Source organism: Lynx rufus, unplaced genomic scaffold, assembly GCF_022079265.1.
Source record: "Lynx rufus isolate CCGP_SWC_20201006 ecotype Redwood Valley unplaced genomic scaffold, mLynRuf1.p SCAF_1, whole genome shotgun sequence".
In the NCBI taxonomy this organism is placed as follows: Eukaryota; Metazoa; Chordata; class Mammalia; order Carnivora; family Felidae; genus Lynx; species Lynx rufus.
The window spans coordinates 105,795,550-105,813,892 of NW_025814823.1; the positions used below are offsets into that span (position 1 = coordinate 105,795,550).

Genomic DNA, 18,343 nt, shown 5'->3' on the forward strand with positions numbered 1-18,343 from the left:
GTCATTTGATTAGACACGAATGTAGTGAAAAACTGTAATCTGGTTTCCTTTTATAATCTTTGCCCAGCACTTAGCCTGAGTTACTTTGTTAAGCGTTTTCTACCAATCGCTAATTTTCCTAAGCCTTCTGATTCACTCATTGTTTTTCATCTTCTTCCTCTCCTCACGTGTATTTTCATGTACTCCAAAAGAACACAGTGACAGCCCAAAACTATACATACAGTGAACTAATTTAAGCCTCTAATTTAAGAGAAAATCCAAATTCTTTTTCTTGGAGAGCGATCACACTAGTCCCCAGTCTCATTTCTAGGAAAGGGGGATGATGTCATCACTGAGGGGAAGGACATGTTGCTCTCAGACAAAAGGTGCGGGCCTTGAGGCATCCCTGAGGAGACCTTCCAGTCCCAGACATACAGACAGCAGACCGAAACATGAAGGTAAATGCCCAAAAGGAGCTACTGAGGTTTTGACAAACATTAAATAGCAGTGACTGGGGTAGATAGATCATATTTTTAAAAAGCTGAATAGTTTTTCCACATGTCATTCATTTAGTAATAAAAAAAAAAAAGAAATGGTTAAAAAGAAAAAAAAAGGAACTAGCCAAACTTCCAAGTGTTGGCTCTTGGCCAGGAAAACTTCATAAGAGATGAAAGCCGCCTTCATCATTATTCATTCGGCAAAATAATCCATGCTTAAACGAATGACTTTTATATGTGCAGCATGTGCTGTGTATTCTGCTTCCAGGTGGGGCCCACTCCAGCCCTTTCTGCGGTTTCATGTGCTGTAGTTGATCCAACTTGGAAATGAGTTGGAATCACAGTGACCCACCTTGGCAGGACCTGCTGTCGGAGGCTGGAGTGAAGCCCATCTCACACTCGCAGCGATATGCACCCGGGACGTTGAGGCACTGTCCGTTTTCACAGAGATTTATGTTTTCTGCACACTCATCAACATCTGTGGGAGAAGCAAATTACAGCTCTATTATGTTCCCGAGGTCTTGACATGGTTTTTCCCGGCTAAGTCCGTTTTGCTGGCTTCAGCAGGTGCTCGTTAACAGGAGAGGACACTTAATCACATTCACCTAAACAAGGGTAAGACTTGATAACAGAGCTGCTGAACCTACACTCTAACATTCAATCACCACATCTTTAACAGGAAGGAGGCAGGTGTGGCCCAGATCTGTCTCAGTTCCCTCTAATGCCAACGTGATGCATCAGTATGACACCGACATCACTGACAGATGACCAAGAACATTGAAATGAACCCTGAAGTGGTATCTATTCTAACATTATATTTTCAAGTAAATGAACTTGGTTTTTCCACTAGATCAAGTATGTTTCAAGCACAGAAGGGCTGTTCAAGTAGCACGAGGACAGTGTCTTTCTTGTCACCACGATTATATTCAATACTTCTGTCTTAATTATGTAAATGGACATTATTCATAGACCTGAAAGCCAATTTATTTAATTCTGTAAAATGGAAAAAGGGGGGCAGGGCAGAAAGCAATGTTGACCGAGGGCCTCGTATCTGGCAGGTAGCTGCTGGCTGCCTGCCTCACATGCTTTCCTTCAGTACGCCAATTCTATGCAGGTCAGAAGAGGAATAACCTGAGGCTAGGAGAGGCCAGCCGCAGGGTGGGAGCCCCGGGGAGCCAATCTGTCCCCGACCCTGACACCAAGGCCAGGCCCTTTCCTTCATCCCCCGGTGCAGAGAAATGTTCAGAAAGATGCAATAAGCCAAGGTTTAAAGGATTAAAGCCTTAAAGATTACATAAGCATGTTTTCTTAAAGCAACGGAAAATGATAAGTCTGTGTTCTTAATGTCGATAATCAGAAACAAGAAAAAAGCTAGAAGTCTTTTAACATGGGGCTTAAAGTGTGCACTGACATTCAGCTGAGGAACACTGATGTCCGCAAACCTGTCTCCTACTTTATGTCCATCAAGACAAAGCAGTCATTCACAGGAGTTTAAGTGGGTGCTATATTCTCAAGGGATCCATAATGAACAGCAGCTAAACAGCAGGTAATGTTTACTGAGCTCTTACGAGGTGTTTTTCTAAATCCTTGACTTGTGTTAACTTCATTTCTTCCTTTCAATACGATCGGAGATTCTGACAAGCATGTGAAACAGCCGTCACTGGCTGGACTTAATGCTGTATCTTAAGATGCTGAACAGTTTTCCCACATGTCATTCATTTAGCGAAAAACAAAAAACAAAAAACAATGGTCCTATTATGGTTACTGCAGCTGTTTGAAAATGGGGAAATTAAGGCCACACAGGTTCCATGATTTACTTACTGCGACAAAAACAGTAAGCAGGACAGGTGAAATCTGATTCCAAGGAGTCGGATTCAGAGACAGCTTGGATTTCTGACTACTGTGTAAATTGATGACTACAATAAATTAATAATCATTAATAGTATATGACAATAATAAACGGAATTATCGAAAAACTGTTCTGGTCTTGGTGTGAAGTGTAAGACAAAGACACACATTCACCTGTATGTCAGATGTAAAAACAGACAGGGAATTTCGGCCCCCTTTAACTATACTTTCCTTCAAATATGGCAAGCTTATGGAACGTTCCATGAAAATTCTGCCAGGACCCACCTCACGATTCTTACCCACCTGAACAGGTAAAGCCGTCTCCAGTGAACCCTTCAGAGCAGGCACATCGGTAGGAGCCTGGGGTGTTAACACACTGAGCATTGATGCTACACTGGTGGGTTCCGTTCGAACATTCGTCCAGATCTGCGTGTGCCAAGGGAACAGAGCAAGAGAGTTCAGAAATGCAACTGAAACGTCTAAACACGCGCAACGATTTTCACTCGTCTTAATTTAAATGTAAAGTGGACACATGTGATTTGTTTTTGCTTACCTGGAAGGTCACAGTTCTAATTCTCTAAGAGCTCAGACCCACAATCCAAAATGTTTGTTCTACAAACAGAGGCTAAAATGACTAATAAAAGTATTTGTGAGATACCCAATAAGCTAGAATTTTAATGGCTAAAAGGAAAACCAGTGCTAGATTTCTCTCGGACTCCACTGGGGACAGACGTGATCGCTGGCTTCTTTATCATGAAAAACAGGTCAATTTCTAAACTCAATTACTGAATTTCGAGTGGGAAAATTAGCATAGAGTTTTCCAGTTCCTTTTACAGATGAGGAAACGAAGGTCAGATTCTTGATCTCACGGAGCCTAGTCTAGTAGAAATGACAAATGCTACAGTTAATCATCCGACTCTCCATTTCGGCTAGGTCACCATCTCACAGTTTGTGAGACTGAACCCTGCACTGAGCTCTGTGCTGACAGTGCAGAGCCTACTTACTTGGGATTCTCTCTCTCTCCCTCTCTCTCTGCCCCTCCCCCACTCACGTGTGCACACATTCTCTCCTTCTCTCTCAAAATACATAAACATTAAGAAACAACAGACACAGGAAATTAAATTACATTAAATATGTTCTAGGTGACACGAAGAAATGTTACAAAGTGCAAGGAGAAAATAAAAGGGGCATCTAATTTGTATTGTAGGAACAAAGAAGGTCCCATTGAAGAGTTTTTGGTTAACTTCAGGCCTGAATGATGAGTCAGAGTCAGCCTGCTGCACAGAAGTAGGGAAAAGTATTCCTTACAAAGGGAACAGCACTTATAAAGATGCTGAGGAGGAAAAGAACTTAATGTGATTAAAAAAAAATTAGAGAAAGGAAGCCAGAGTGACAAAGCACAAGGCAGGAGCTAGGCTGATGGAAGATGAAGCTCGAGAGGTACGGGGAAGATGCTGTAGGGTCCTGTAAACCACGGGAAGGAAGCCAGAGTTTGTCCTAAATTCAATGATTAAATGACAATTGGAGAGGCGGGTGGCTCAGTCAATTGAGTGACTCTTGGTTTGGGCTCAGGTCATGATCTCTCAGTTCGTGAGTTTAAGCCCTGTGTCAGGTTCTGTGCTGACAGCGTTGAGCCTGCCTGGAATTCTCTACCTCCCTCTTTCTCTCTGCCCCTCCCCTGCTTTCTCTCTCTCTCTCTTTCTCTGTCTCTCAAAATAAATAAATAAAAACTTAAAAAAAATGACAATTTTAAAGAGATCATATCCATGGTTTATAAGGTCTTTCTGGCTACTATGTGGAGAATGGATTACGGACCCAGCAAGTGAATGAATGAGCAGACATAAGAACAGGTTCTTTTGGCATCCAGGAGAGAGACAGACAGACAGACAGAGACAGAGGAAGGGAGGGTAGGGGGATGACTGAGATGGAGATGGAAAGAAGATAATGAATTTGGATGATATTCTGGAGTAGAAGTAGCAGTTAAATCTTCTGTATTTTGCAATAGTTGGCCAGAGTGATGGACGGACAAGCACAAAATATGGAGGCTACAAGAGAGAGAGCCAGTAGCCAATGGGGCTAGAAAACAGGCATGGGGATATGGCTGAAAGACTGTCCAAATAATGACAGGGTGATGGCTGGACTAGGAGTGGGTAGCAAGTGAAGTGAATGATGCCATCACAGAATGTTACTTACCACAGTTATTCGGAAGGTGTGATCATTTACCTCCATAGTCAGTTCATAAACATTTGGCAAGTATAAAACAACTGAATGGCTAAGACAGTATATTCAAATTAGTGGATGTTACTGTTAACAGATCTAAGGCTTACTGTGGAATTCTAAGGTTTTAAGGAGTAATCCTGGGGAGGTCAGTTCAGCTTGTTTTATTTTCTATCTTAAGTCGACCTGGGTAATTCTAGCCAGTTGGAAAAATGCCTTGTTGTGAAGGCATGTCAAACTCCGGGCATGTGAAGCTGTCCTTTGTGCGACACCAAGGGTGACATCCAGCCCCCTGCCTCACAGCTACAAAAGGCTTATCAGATTCCAGTTCAGCCCTGATAAAACCTAGAGAACAGCAAATGCTTCTCCAATCTCCTCTGATTCTTTGAATCAGATCTCCGAGAATCCAGCAAACCTTTTTGCTTTCTCTGGAAGAAGAATTCTCTTTTCTGTTAAGAAGGTGGTATTCAGCAGAGAGAGACTTAGGTTATCTGATAAAACCTTTTCCTTTCCTTCGTGTATTTCCCTGGGTTCTAAGTCTCACTGATTGCTCTCTGAGACTAGAAAAACATATTAGTCGTTTTTCATCATCCATCTGTTTGGATTTCTGGCTACACGTCACAGAATTTTTACCGAACAACAACACATTAAAAAGCAGAGTGCCAAGGCAGACTGCTGTGGCTTGATAATTTATTCCAAGGATAAAAGAAACTCTTAGGCAGGAATTACCTTACAACTGAAGATAGTCTTTGAATTTTCAAGAGAACACAGGAAAGGAAGAGTATGCCCCTATACCAGTATGTGGGCTAACAACCATGCAAAGAAGAGCCTCTAAGAATTGCGTGCCTTAGCAAAGCATGTTCACGTTTGCAAACTCACCAATACATTTGATGCCATTTCCAACCCAGCCTTCTCTGCAGCTACACCTGAAGCTTCCCGGGACGTTGAGACAGGAGGCATGCATGTCACAGTTGTGGGCACCAATTTCACACTCGTCCACATCTGAGAAGCGACAGTTAATACGATGAAGATTAAACACAAGGCTAATTAATTCTACTTCCAAGTATAATTCTGCACAGGTAACATTTTAAAGTCAATACGGAAATAGCTAAAACTATACAGAAAAAAATAAACATTAACATCATTTTTACTTTTAATTTTTGTAGCCTCCAACAAGATTCGGAAGTTCATGGTCCAAGTCAAAGAGGTCTTTTCCTAGAGCCATTTTCTGGTAAGACAGGGATACTGCCCCCAGGCAGATATGTGTGTCAGGCCCTCTCCACGTCACTGCCTGGGCCCAGACAATAAAGTCCATGCAGAAGGCATGGTTACAGATGTCAGGAGAAATCGTATTTCCAAAGTGAGACTCTCCTACTGTTTCCTATTCATATTTGTTACATGTGTTTCATAAAGATTAAAAGAAGCCTGACTTTTAAAATAATAGTGCATTCCTGTTGTTTTTAGAATCAATACAGTATAGTATAGAGTTTTTGAAAATTATCATTTTAGTGTGTATTCATCTATTTATTTGCAAATATGTGAAAATATTCACTGGAGATTCCATCCGGAAAATAAACAGTATGTATATACACACGCATACACATGTATACATACAAATAAATGTCTACATATTATGCATGTGTACACACACATTTGTGTGTATAAACTCTGTAGCTTTGGTTCTTCAGAGCTTTCTAGAATAGAAAGAATAATCTTTTCTATCCAGCTCAATGATTACATGTTGTAGATGCTGAAATCACACATGTAAATACACACACACACACACACAGAACTATTGGCTTTGCATCGACCTTCATAGCACTGAACACCCAGAGCACCCCGTCTTCCTCGCTCACCTGTTCCTGGAGGTGTCAGCTTAAGAGCCAGGCTGCAGTCCAAGCCACCCACCACCTGCCTTGAGCAAAATGCCTGACGAGGGTCTTAAACTGAACAATGAGGAAGGCCTAGTCCAAAGCACTGACTTGGGATTTCCTCGCCCATTTTATGCAGAAGGCCAAAACATATTTAACAGAGAAAGGAAGCAAGAGATAAAGTGCATGAGGTGAGCAAAGACAGAAAATGAAAAGAGAAGAGGGAAAGTCAACTGGGGCTAAGGGAAGAGAGGGCAAAAGCAAACAGAAAGAGAAGAGGTAAAAAGAGAGGAAAGGATAGTGCAGAAGGAAGGAAGGAGAAGGGTGTAACCAGAAATCCACACGAATTTTTGTCCAGTTAGAAGAATTGCAAAAACAAGCGACTGGGATGGTCCGTGGTGCTATGTCCTGACAAGTGTCTGGGCCACACTCCTCCTATGAAACTGAATGATGCTGCAAGAGCAAACAGCCATGTGGGCGATGCTCGGGACTAGAATGCAGGCCCACACCCCCACTTCGTGTGTGACCAGAGAGGACACAAACCCATCATCACACATGCCCTGGGGCAGGTGCTCACGACCCAGTCATGACCTAGTGCCGTCATGGTGCAACAGACGCAAAGGGACAAATGATGGTCAAGTTGGCCTCTCAAACAGGAGGAGCCAGAGGACAAGAGGGTATAAGTTTGAGACCTACCTGTGCATCCTGTGGTCCCCTTCTTCACGGAATAACCCAGCTGACAGTGGCAAATGAAGGATCCCTTGGTGTTCTCACACTCCCCAAACATGCAGATGTTTGAGTTCAACTCACACTCATTCACATCTAGAAAACGTATTTTCAGTACTTCGGTTAGTATTTGTTCATCCGAGGAATTCAAAAGCTCTCTTTTATACTGAAGAGTGTAATATTGAAATATAGAGATAAAAGCTAAAATGTAATCTATGTGCAAGACACAGTATTATTTTCTAAAATTATTTCCAAATAATTCTTCCATTTCAGCTTTCACATCTTGTAAATATGGTGGCTTGAATTTTAAAATAACTGAAAAAACTGTTCCCTCACATGTTTGTGTGTGCACAAATGTGCACGTGTGTGCATGCAAATGTGTGCATGGGATTTATCCCATTTTTATGGTACCCACCAATGCATGTTTTCATGTCCATTGAAGCCATGAAGCCATCATAGCAGAGACAGCGATACTCTCCAGGAATGTTGGTACACTGCCCCCCATCACAGATATCAGGATTATTTTCACATTCGTCAATATCTGATGACAGAAAATTGGCATTAAATAAAAACAAGAAAGACTTTTATTAAGCTCGCGTATATATTTTTTTCCCCATCCAGATCCAGTCAAAGTGCCTGGAGTGAGATTTGTAAGATAAAATCAATGAGCTGTACAAAGCCTCCATATTTTCCTTTCTGTACCTGCGCAGGACCTCCCATCTGGCATCAGGGCATACCCCTCGCTGCAGCTGCACTCATAGCTGCCTTCTGAATTAGTGCACCGGGTGTCACAGCCTCCATTCATGATCATACATTCGTCAATATCTGTGAAAATAACATTGCAACCACATTACTCTGTCAAGTCTACTTCCTTAAACAAAAAAAAAGAAAGAAAAAAAAGGGAATTTTTCTTCTTTTCTTTAAACAGATAACGCTTAAATGGCTTTGGAATTTTCTCCCCATTACTGTGTTGGGTTTATTGTTTTACCATTGGTCTTTCTTAGCTCTTTCTACTTCCTTTTGGACATCATTCCATTTGGCCTTTAGCCCCAGTAGCCTAAGATTAAAGAACTCAGAAGTATTGTAGCTATGGAATTTACGGCATTTTCTGTGATAAAACCAGGGATTCCTCTGCAAAGCCATAAAGACAATGGCATCTTACAGACCGGTCCCCATGCTTAGATTCACGTTTAGGACATAGAACTTCCACTGGCTTCATTACAATATATTCAGTGCCAGAAGGTGTCCTAGGCTGATTTGGAAAATAAAAGTTCCAGACCCACTTGGCTGACCCGCACCTGTACAGCCCTGTCGGTCTGGTGTGGCCTGGTATCCGGGGTTACAGGAACACTGATAGGTTCCAATCATGTTCACACACTTTCCATTTCTACAGAGATTGTCACTCAGGGAGCATTCATTTATATCTGTAAAAAGATACACAGAATTAATGTTTTTGCAATAACCACATCACTTAAAAGTATCAAGAAATGTTGCATGGAAGCATCGGTCTCCAAAGGGGTGTGTGTTCTTTTTTTGTTGTTGTAATTTTTATTTAAAAATTTTTTAATGTTTATTTATTTTTTAATTTTTCTTAATGTTTATTCTTGAGAGAGAGAGAGAGAGAGAGAGAGAGTCTGTGTGAGCGGGGGAGGGGCAGAGCAAGAGAAGGACACAGAATCTGAAGCAGGCTCCAGGCTCTGAGCTGTCAGCCCAGAGCCCGAGGCTGGGCTCGAACCCATCAGCTGTGAAATTGTGATCTGTGCCAAAGTCAGATGCTCAACCGGGTGAGGCACCCAGGTGCTCCAATGTTTATTTATTTTTGAGAGAGGGAGAGAAAAAGAGAGAGAGAGAGAGAGGTAGAGAGAGAGACAGAGAGAGAGAGAGGGAGAATGAGTGGGGGAAGGGCAGAGAGAGGAGGCAGAGGATCTGAAGCAGGCTCCAGGCTCTGAGCTGTCAGCACAGAGCCTGATTCAGGGTTCGAACTCACGAACTGTGAGATCATGACCTGAGCCGAACTCAAACGCCCAACCGAATGAACCACCCAGGCACCCCATGGGGTTTGTGTTCTTCAGGGGGAAGTAAGATGATTTCCTGGGGTGTTCAAAGAAGATGCTGGAATCTACGTTTCTATTATTTCTATCTAAAACTGTACTGTAAGTAAAACTCTGTATCTCTGCTATCCCAATATGTATCTGCTACAGAGCATTTCAAACACGAACAGAATGAATGAAATTCATTTTTTCAATTTAATTTTAATTTAATTTTTTAAAAGTAAGCTCTTTGCCCCCTGTGGGGCTTGAACTCACGACCCCAAGATCAAAACTGATTGAGCCAGCCGGGTGCACCAGGAATTGAATTTTTCATGTTACCAAATTTTAATTAAATTTAAGTGGTCACATGTGGATAGTGAATGTTGGACCATGTACATTTAGCACATGCCAGGCATAAAAGTTACTAATATTTAATATACGAATTTACACTGGCATGCTCACCTGCTCTTTATTAGATGGCCAAGAGGAGCCTCAATGACGTCAAGTATCCCGAGGGAAGATGGCTGATCCCACAAGTCACAGAGGCTGATACCAGGGCCCTCACTAGTTTGTGTGTTTAGTGTGCCTTCATAGGTGGATCTGTATCACCTACTTTAAAATAAACTAACCCTTATAGGAAACACAGGCGCCTAATAAAAACTTCTGCAAACGTCTGTGGAATAAAGTATTACTATTAATGCAGTTGTAAGAGAACAGCAAGAAAAATGATAGAATGGAAGATTTCCTCATACAAACTGCTTGTGACACACAATATAAGGTAAAAATAATGACAATACAATGAGGTAAAACAAGACCTTCATTCCAAATCCTCAAAATCACCAAGAAGACTATGTGACATATGGATTTAAATCTATGATCATTAAATGCATGTTTTATTAAGTGTGCAAAAATATGCATCTTTTATTATACAATATTCCCTTGAGGGGTACTTTTTCCAGCTATAGGATCCACAAAAACTAACAAAATAAACTGAACACAGAAACAGATCTCGGATTCACTGCATCACAATGATGAACAAATATTCCCGTAATCATGTTTTAAAAAATTTTAGTACCACCATTAAAATGAAATAAAAATATTTAAAACTTTTTAAATTCCTGGGGCTCCTGGGTGGCTTAGTCAGTTAAGTGTCCGACTTCAGCTCGGGTCATGATCTCACACTGTGAGTTCCAGCCCCGCATCGGGCTCCGTGCCGACAGCTAAGGGCCTGGAGCCCGCTCTGTGTCTCCCTCTCTCTCTGCCCCTAACCCACTCACATTCTATGTCTCTCTCAAAAATAAATAAACATTAAAAAAAATTTTTTTTAAACTTTTTACATTCATCTATAAAAATGTCTGTTTAGTGTATGATTTAAGATTCACCTAATATATTAGCCAAGCGATACATATATGATTTATGAATAAATAAATGTGTAGAGGAAAGATGTGCTCAAATTACGTTTTGAAATGGGGCTGTGCAGTCTGGTCTGTTTCAAACCATTTTATTTGCTTATACTTGCAAGAAAGATTTTTGGTGAAGAAAATGCTTCCTGGCTACATGAAGGTTTTAAAGCCAGTATCTAGGGGCGCCTGGGTGGCGCAGTCGGTTAAGCGTCCGACTTCAGCCAGGTCATGATCTCGCGGTCCGTGAGTTCGAGCCCCGCATCAGGCTCTGGGCTGATGGCTCGGAGCCTGGAGCCTGTTTCCGATTCTGTGTCTCCCTCTCTCTCTGCCCCTCCCCCGTTCATGCTCTGTCTCTCTCTGTCCCAAAAATAAATAAATAAACGTTGAAAAAAAAAAATTAAAAAAAAAAAAAATAAAGCCAGTATCTATAGCCCGGTAAGCCCAGAGGCCTCTGTATACTCAAAAAAAGCAGTAGGCTGCAAAGCTCCAAGACCAGCCACTGGCATTCTCACATCACTCCTGCCCCTCAGCTTTCTGTGAGAAGACGGGGAGGAGAGAGCTCTTGTGTTCACACACACACAGGAGCAGACGCCATGACGACAGACATGGGGGGCGGACTCTGCTGACTGGACGACAGGTGGATGCACAAGTGAACAACCAGGGAGAGGCCCTTCCGACAACCGCTTTGCTATTTTGTCCTCCCTGGAGGAGGCAATCACGTGGCCTTCCACGGGGTCCTTCACGCAAGATACTTTCAAGTGCACTTATAATGAAAACGGGGGTAACCAGGACAACGCTGGCCTCTTTGTGTCACTGAGGCGCTCTCTAAAGATACAATGGAGGGGCTCTGAAGTTTCAACTTTTAACCAGCTAAGATTTCACGTGCCGCAGACAACGCGTTAGACTTGACCCCTGATCTTTACTATCTTAGTACCAAGTGAGCTGGGTTGGCTTATGTGCTTGTTGAGACAGACTCACCCACACAATCCTCACGTGACGGTGACAGCTCGTGTCCCAGTGGGCAGTCACACTGAAAGCTGCCCTCCGTGTTCACACAGGTGCCACCCCTACAAAGGAGAGGGTTACGTTCACATTCGTCAATGTCTGAAAGGTAAAAACGTGAGATCCATTAAAGAACTCTGAGGGAAAAATAGTCGCACACACAGCATGGGAGAAAAAGAATTATTATTCGAGTTAAGTGTGACTCAAATGTAACAAGACACGGCTTTAAGAGGAGATGCGGTAATGCTCCCCTCACTTTTTCTACTACCAGTAAGTAAATGGTTAAGTTTTATTCTTAAAGAGCGAGTTATCAACAAACTTACTTGTATGAAGCAAGCATGCTCATAAAAGATAAACAATTTGTTTCATATCACCCTAAACTCCAGATACCGTACGTCGCCATCCATTATCAGTAATAAAACTAAAAGAAAAATCATAGGCTGATCATCTTCTGCGTCCCGTGTGGGGGAGTCCCGTGAGTCACGCAATATTAAACAGCGGGCCAAAAGGTAGGCAGTACCAAGGGAGTTTGTAATAACACACAAATAAAGAAAATAACACGGGATTTGCATGGCTGAATATAAACCTGGGGTCACCACACAGCGTCATGTGTGTTAAATGAATCCCTTGTGAGCAGTTAGTCTGTGTTGGTTTTAGATTCTATGAATAAACAGAACCCAGTCTCACTGCCGCTAAGGCGCCAAGAGGTTGGGGCTCCCCAAGAGTTATCTAGCAGCAGATTTCCTGTCTGACATTTAAATCTGTTCTCTCTCTCACCACAGCCCCTTGCCAAGCGCGCTGTTAGCAGCTCTGAGCCCAGCCAAGGTCGAGCTATCTGGTTTCAATGCTGCAGGGCGAAGAACTTAGGCACACTTACCCATGCAGTTCTTCATCATCATGAACCCACTTTCGTAGCCTTCGAAACACTCACACTCAAAGCTGCCAGGCGTGTTGACACAGATTCCACTTCCACAGAGGTCGGGAGAAATCCTGCACTCATCAATGTCTAATGCACAGGGGTTAAAAGAAATTAAAAAATAATTGCAGGAGATGAGCAGGTATTCAAGAACAGGGAGACAGGTGCAGCCTTCCCAGGGAAGGTGTGGCCCACTGGAGGGGCTGGAGAAGTCAGGGGCCGGCAGTACGCGGGTATGTTTGCAGGAGGTCGGCTAGCAGCCAACAGGGTCTTAGGCACATTCCTTTCCCCAACTGTCAAAACTGTCACAGCCAACAGGCAGGTGGTGCCTCTTTGCCTGCGAGAACTCTGGAATTGCGGATTTCTCTTTGTGGCTTGGATGAGGTTAACAGTACGAGCAGTATGAGCCAGAGAAGGCAGGCAGCACGTGAGGAAGCAGTGGGCACCTGGACTGAAGTCCCGGGTGCCAAGTGACAGTGTGACGGTTCTGAGACACTAGCCCTCGCCCACTGCGGTGGGAGTATGTTGGGGCTGCTGCCTGTGAGCAGGGGTGGCTGGGCGACCACAGAGCACCCAGCCGGCCTCCGAGGCAGACGCGGCCAACGAACCTTGAGCCAGAGAGCGCACACACATGGCAGGGCCGTGAACTATGCCCCAGCATATGTTTTTTTGGTCACATTCAGATGTGAAGAGGCAACTGATACGCTTTTCAAAATAAAAATAAAATATATTTGTGTTTGTTGCTCTTTACGTACTACAGTAAATAAGAATCTTCAACAGCGGTGTTTACATGATCAAAAAGATTTTCTGAGAAATATCCCATGCCTATCACTGACATTTTTTAATAGAGAAGTCATGTCTATAAAATATAATTGAGAAAACATGACGTACTTAAAAATTTTTTGGTCACAAGTATGTTTTTAGGAAAAAATGCTTTTGCTGGCATCTACTTGGAGGAATTTTAATTCTGAAGCTTTTCTATCACAAGATTTACCAGTGATAACTTGTACATGCTCTCTCGGGGGTGTCTCAGTCTCAGAAAGTCAGATGCTTTCTCTCGGCACTGGGGCTTTCTCTATTTCCCTAATTGCAGGCAATACTGAAAAAAATATCTAAGTACTTCCTTGTAAACAAAATTCTTTTTTTTTTAAGTTTTATTTTGAGAGAGAGAGAGAGAGGGACAGAACGAAAGCAGGGGAGGGGCAGAAAGAGAAGGAGGTTCAGCGCAGAGCCCTATGTGGGGCTCCAACTCGGGAACGGTGAGATCATGACCTGAGCCGAAATTAAGGAGTCAGAAGCCTAACGGACTGAGCCACCCAGATGCTCCTCAAACAAAATTCTTCACAAAATTCAGTGATTCAATTAGACAGTTAACGATGTGCATCTTAATTCTCTTACAATCTATCAGGATCTAGACACTGATAGCTAGAACCACATGAAGAACATGGAATAAACTGGTCAGCAGAGGAGGGGCATGTTTTGGCAGCTGTGATGTGATAAGAGCTGGACAGTGGTGTAGAGTGTGGACTCCAGAACCAGATACCTAGGTACCAGTGCTAGTTTTATCACCTACCAGATGAAGAGGCTTGGGAAAATCATTTCATTTCTCTGTGCCTCAATCTCCATCGCTGTAAAATGGGGAGTAGAGCACAACCCACCTGGGAGGATTAAGTGAATCACTATTTGCCAAGTGCTGAGAACAGGGCCTGTCTCGTAAGAATTATACAGAGCACTGTATCTACATTCTCTGCTAAAAATTGGTATTTTGGGGGAGGTGGCTTTGAGGCTTGTATAGAAATTCTCATCCTTGAAGCTTGTATAGAAATTCTAACGTTAAAGAAGTGGCATCAATGGAAAGAAAAGAGATAAAGTGCACCGGTGAAGAAAAATAATGCATTTCAGAGTGGCGGGATCATAGAGGTTAAAAATTAACACAAGGACAGGGAGGACAGGTGTGATTACTGAGGATGCCAAAAGAAGATGGGCTTAAAAAATTTTTTTAAATGTTTTTTTTTGGGAGACAGAGAGACAGAGTTGGGGAGGGGCAGAGAGAGAGGGAGACACAGAATGTGAAGCAGGCTCCAGGCTCTGATCCATCAGCACAGAGCCCGACATCAGGTTCGAACCCATGAACCGCAGGATCATGACCTGGGCTGAAGTCAGATGCTCAACCAACTGAGCCACCCAGGTGCCCCAAGAAGATGGGCTTTATATGCCGTGAAGAATGGCAACCAACAATGTCCCACTGTCCCTTCACATTATACACCACCACACTGAAGTGTGACCAACAAACCCGTTTCTCACACAGTTAAAGAAGGTGAGTTTCAGTAAGACTGGGCTAATGTCACACCAGAAAGAAGAAGGGGAGTCAGAACGGGAAAAACACGGTCTTTACCCAGGTTTCAGATCATGGGAGTCGCTGAAAGTTGCTTTGTGGCGAGTAACACATGGTCATTGTTGAACATGAAAGATCAGACTGGGCAATCAATGGGATGGAAGACGATGGAAAAATCTGCGATGCAGTGAATACTGCCAGGTGTTGCCCGGTTCCCCCTTCAGGAAGGAAGGACTTACTATTCGCCTTTTCCCTTCTACTCCTGGGGGTGCAGGGGGCACAAAGTCCTGAGATGTAAACTATCTTTAGGAAATGCCTTAGCTAAGAGGACCCTTCCTTGCAGTCACACCCTTTTCTCTGGGCAGATGTATCCAAAGACTGACCACGCAGGTCCATAAACGCCTAGCCCCTCTGCCCTAACCCACGACAGTTCTGATGGGCCAGCCTAGGTACAGCGCTTCCTGTGGGATGGGCAGAGGACCACGCGGGGCCTGATGGCCACCCAGCAGCCCCTGCTTCTCACTCCTGCGTTCTTCCCCTCCCTCCCCTAGATGCTGAGCCCAAGAGCAATCCCTAGTGAACTTCCTGCACATGAATCTCTGCTCAGTTTCCCAAGAGCTGGGCCTGCGCCTGCAATAGTCTTGTAGAAAGTCTTGAAGCAACTCCTGTGATGGAAGATTACATGTAACTTCTTCCCTTGCCCAACATAGGGAGAGGTCAAAATTAAGTCTGAGGCCCCCATTCTGAGTGAAGTGATGCTATTGCCACATGCGAGGAAGCCCCGAGGGAGGGGGGGGGTGGGGGAGGGACAAAAGGGGGCTGAAGAGGGGCTGCAGGACGGCAGGTATACGTGTGGCATGGCACTCAGCCAGCACAGAGGACAGTGCTCACACGGTGGAGTCAGCTCGGCAGAGCCTGTCTGCACAGGCATGGTGCACGTGCAGCTGTGAGAGGCAGAGGACTCTAGAAATCAGCAAAGGCAAGGAGAATCATCACAGGCACAGGAGGATGATCAAGACGGGGAGGTACCATAGAGACCAAGACAGAAGAAAATCAAGGAAGGGATGCGGCCAAGCAGAGAAGTCATGGAGAATATGCACCAACAGAAAGAGATTTTTTCAACTCCACGAAGGTGTTTCGTGAGAGAACGTACATGTGCCTGAATGAGGGACAGCAAAAGTCAAAATTACATGGGATCTTCAGGAGAGAGATGTGAGAGATAAACGCTGGGACACAGGGTGGCAGCATGAGAGAAAAGATGGCAGGGGAAATGGCGTGATTGTTCTCAGGTCCAGGGAAAGCAAAAGGAAAGAGGGCAATTCCCTGCAGAGAGAGGGGGGAGCCTGCTGACCAGGGCTGGAGCAGGAGCAGCAGAGGGGAAGGAACAGGGAGGAGTGGAAAACTGTGGAAGAGGCAATGTCACTTCCACAGAGAGGTGCCTGCAGGAAGGGTTGTGGCCACAGGAGTGGATGTCCAGGGAGAAGAAAGGCAGTGAGCAGGCATCTGAGAGAGCGTGTGGACCAGAAGAGGTTCAGAAGTGGAGCAGAGAAGGGCTGGTCGGTGAAGCATCCGACTCTTAATTTCAGCTCAGGTCATGACCTCAAGGTGGTGGGATCCAGCCCCACGTCAGGCTCTGTGCTGACAGCACAAAGCCAGCTTGGGATTCTCTCTCTCCTTCTCTTTCTGCCCCTTCCTCTCTACCTTTCTCTCTCTCTCTTTCCCTCTCAAAAATAAATAAATAAACTTAAAAAAAAGAAGTAGAGCAGAGACTCAGAGGCATGAGAGGTGAACAGTGTCACTGAGACCTGTTGAAGGCAGATGCGTGAGGTACAGGCAGGTCTCCACAGACCAGCCACCTGAGCACCAAGCAGGAAAACCACGTGCGGGCGAGGAGCTGGGCAGCAGGGGAGGCAGACAGTTGGGAAATGCGCCAGGGTGGTCTAGGTGGGGTGGGGACTTAGGGACTCCAGTACCTTGTGCAACACGAAGTGAGGAAGGAGTCACAAGCACGTTTCAGTGGAGATCATGAAGCAGCGACAAGGGTGAGGACAGCAGAGAAGGAAACATTCCCAGGAGAATATGAATAAAGAGGCTTTTGAAAATAAGATTTTGGACATCTATTTCAAGAGTTTGGAATACTTTATTTAATGTGATAGAAAAATTTGGATTTTCTCATCTTTCAAACTAAAGGGAGCAGATATCAATAGGGATATGGATGGCGACTGGATAGTAATTACTAAGAAAACTCTTTAAAGATGAGGAAAATAAGTTACAACAGCTCTATTCAAAACGTTAACATTTTTAAATAGATACTACATATCATTTATATAATTGTTGATTGCTACAGTCTTCAGTCTTCGTTATTCTGAAAATCAAATTTTTATGTTTTTCTTGAGGTAAGACAAAATAGCGTTTTCATGCTACTTACTGTGTAGCTCTTACAAGACCTTGTTTGGAGAAGTGATTTAAGAGCAGAGGGAAAAAAACAAAAAACACAACATGGACTTTTGAAGGCAGGACTTTCCAACCGAGCAAAAGAAAGAGAGCAAGTGTTTGCCAAATACAACACAAGAGCAGACTCACCTGTGCAGTTTCTTTCCTCCACGTCCAGAGCAAAGCCACTGTTACAACGGCACTTGAAACTCCCAATGGTATTTCTGCACTTTCCATAGGTGCACATCCCAGGAAAAGCTTTGCATTCATTGATATCTAAAAGCGGGACAAAGCAGGAACGCTGAGCCGGCTGATACTAAAAGAATGGGTTCACCGGTTAAAGCTGAAAATCTATCACAATGGAAAGTAACGTACCCAACTAAAAAAAGGGGGCTCAAAATTTTTGGTGATCACGTGGATGCCACACAGAACGTTTCAAAAGTGAAAAAGATTCTGCATTTGAAGAGTTCTGACCTCTTCCTTTCTGACCAATTGTCTGGTAAGGTTAAGGGGGTTTAGGGAACATTTCACTACACCAGGGCCCCATCTAGTCAGGCTGTGCTAAGGACAGCAGAGGTGCGTGTGCAAAGATGTAGGAAATGTGAGATTAGTGGCATGTTTTACATCTTTACTTCAATACCAGCCTATATAGGTGATTTATATTCTGGGGCCATAAGGCAGGCCACAGATCACGTTTAACAAAGAAAATGGAAGTGGCAAATCATATGCTTAAAGCAAAACCAATTCTGAGAGCATGCGGGATGTGAGCTTCAAGTGTAGGAAGATCAACGTGACCCTGACGGTTACCTTTGTAAAATGGCCGCCCCGTAAGAACGTCCCCTCTGTTGGCAAAGCCGGGCCCCCGGGGGCACAGGGTCTCATACTCCTTGGTGCCAGGTTTGGGGCATTCCTCACACTCGGTGCCCCAAGCTGCGCCAACTGCACAGCAGCAGGCATCCATGCGGAACTTTCCAGGAACAGGATGGACACACTCATCTTCATCCCACTTCAAGTAACACTGCTCCATGCGGATGTCTACATGGCAAATGAAATCACAGTTTGAGACTAAGGTGTCACATTCATCGA

General features: G+C 43.9%; 1 protein-coding gene across 1 annotated transcript in view; it reads right to left on the reverse strand.

The window, feature by feature from the left end:
* FBN2 (fibrillin 2) overlaps positions 1 to 18,343 on the reverse strand; it is a 256,875-nt gene that overhangs the window by 59,693 nt on the left and 178,839 nt on the right. Inside the window, exons 24-34 of the mRNA XM_047094456.1 lie at positions 18,065 to 18,292; positions 17,408 to 17,533; positions 12,451 to 12,579; positions 11,550 to 11,675; positions 8,437 to 8,562; positions 7,841 to 7,963; positions 7,554 to 7,679; positions 7,109 to 7,234; positions 5,421 to 5,543; positions 2,628 to 2,750; positions 829 to 954 (exon numbers count right to left, since the gene is read on the reverse strand). Of these exons, the coding sequence (XP_046950412.1) occupies positions 829 to 954; positions 2,628 to 2,750; positions 5,421 to 5,543; positions 7,109 to 7,234; positions 7,554 to 7,679; positions 7,841 to 7,963; positions 8,437 to 8,562; positions 11,550 to 11,675; positions 12,451 to 12,579; positions 17,408 to 17,533; positions 18,065 to 18,292 (1,482 nt within the window). The remainder of the gene's footprint in view (positions 1 to 828; positions 955 to 2,627; positions 2,751 to 5,420; positions 5,544 to 7,108; positions 7,235 to 7,553; positions 7,680 to 7,840; positions 7,964 to 8,436; positions 8,563 to 11,549; positions 11,676 to 12,450; positions 12,580 to 17,407; positions 17,534 to 18,064; positions 18,293 to 18,343) is intronic.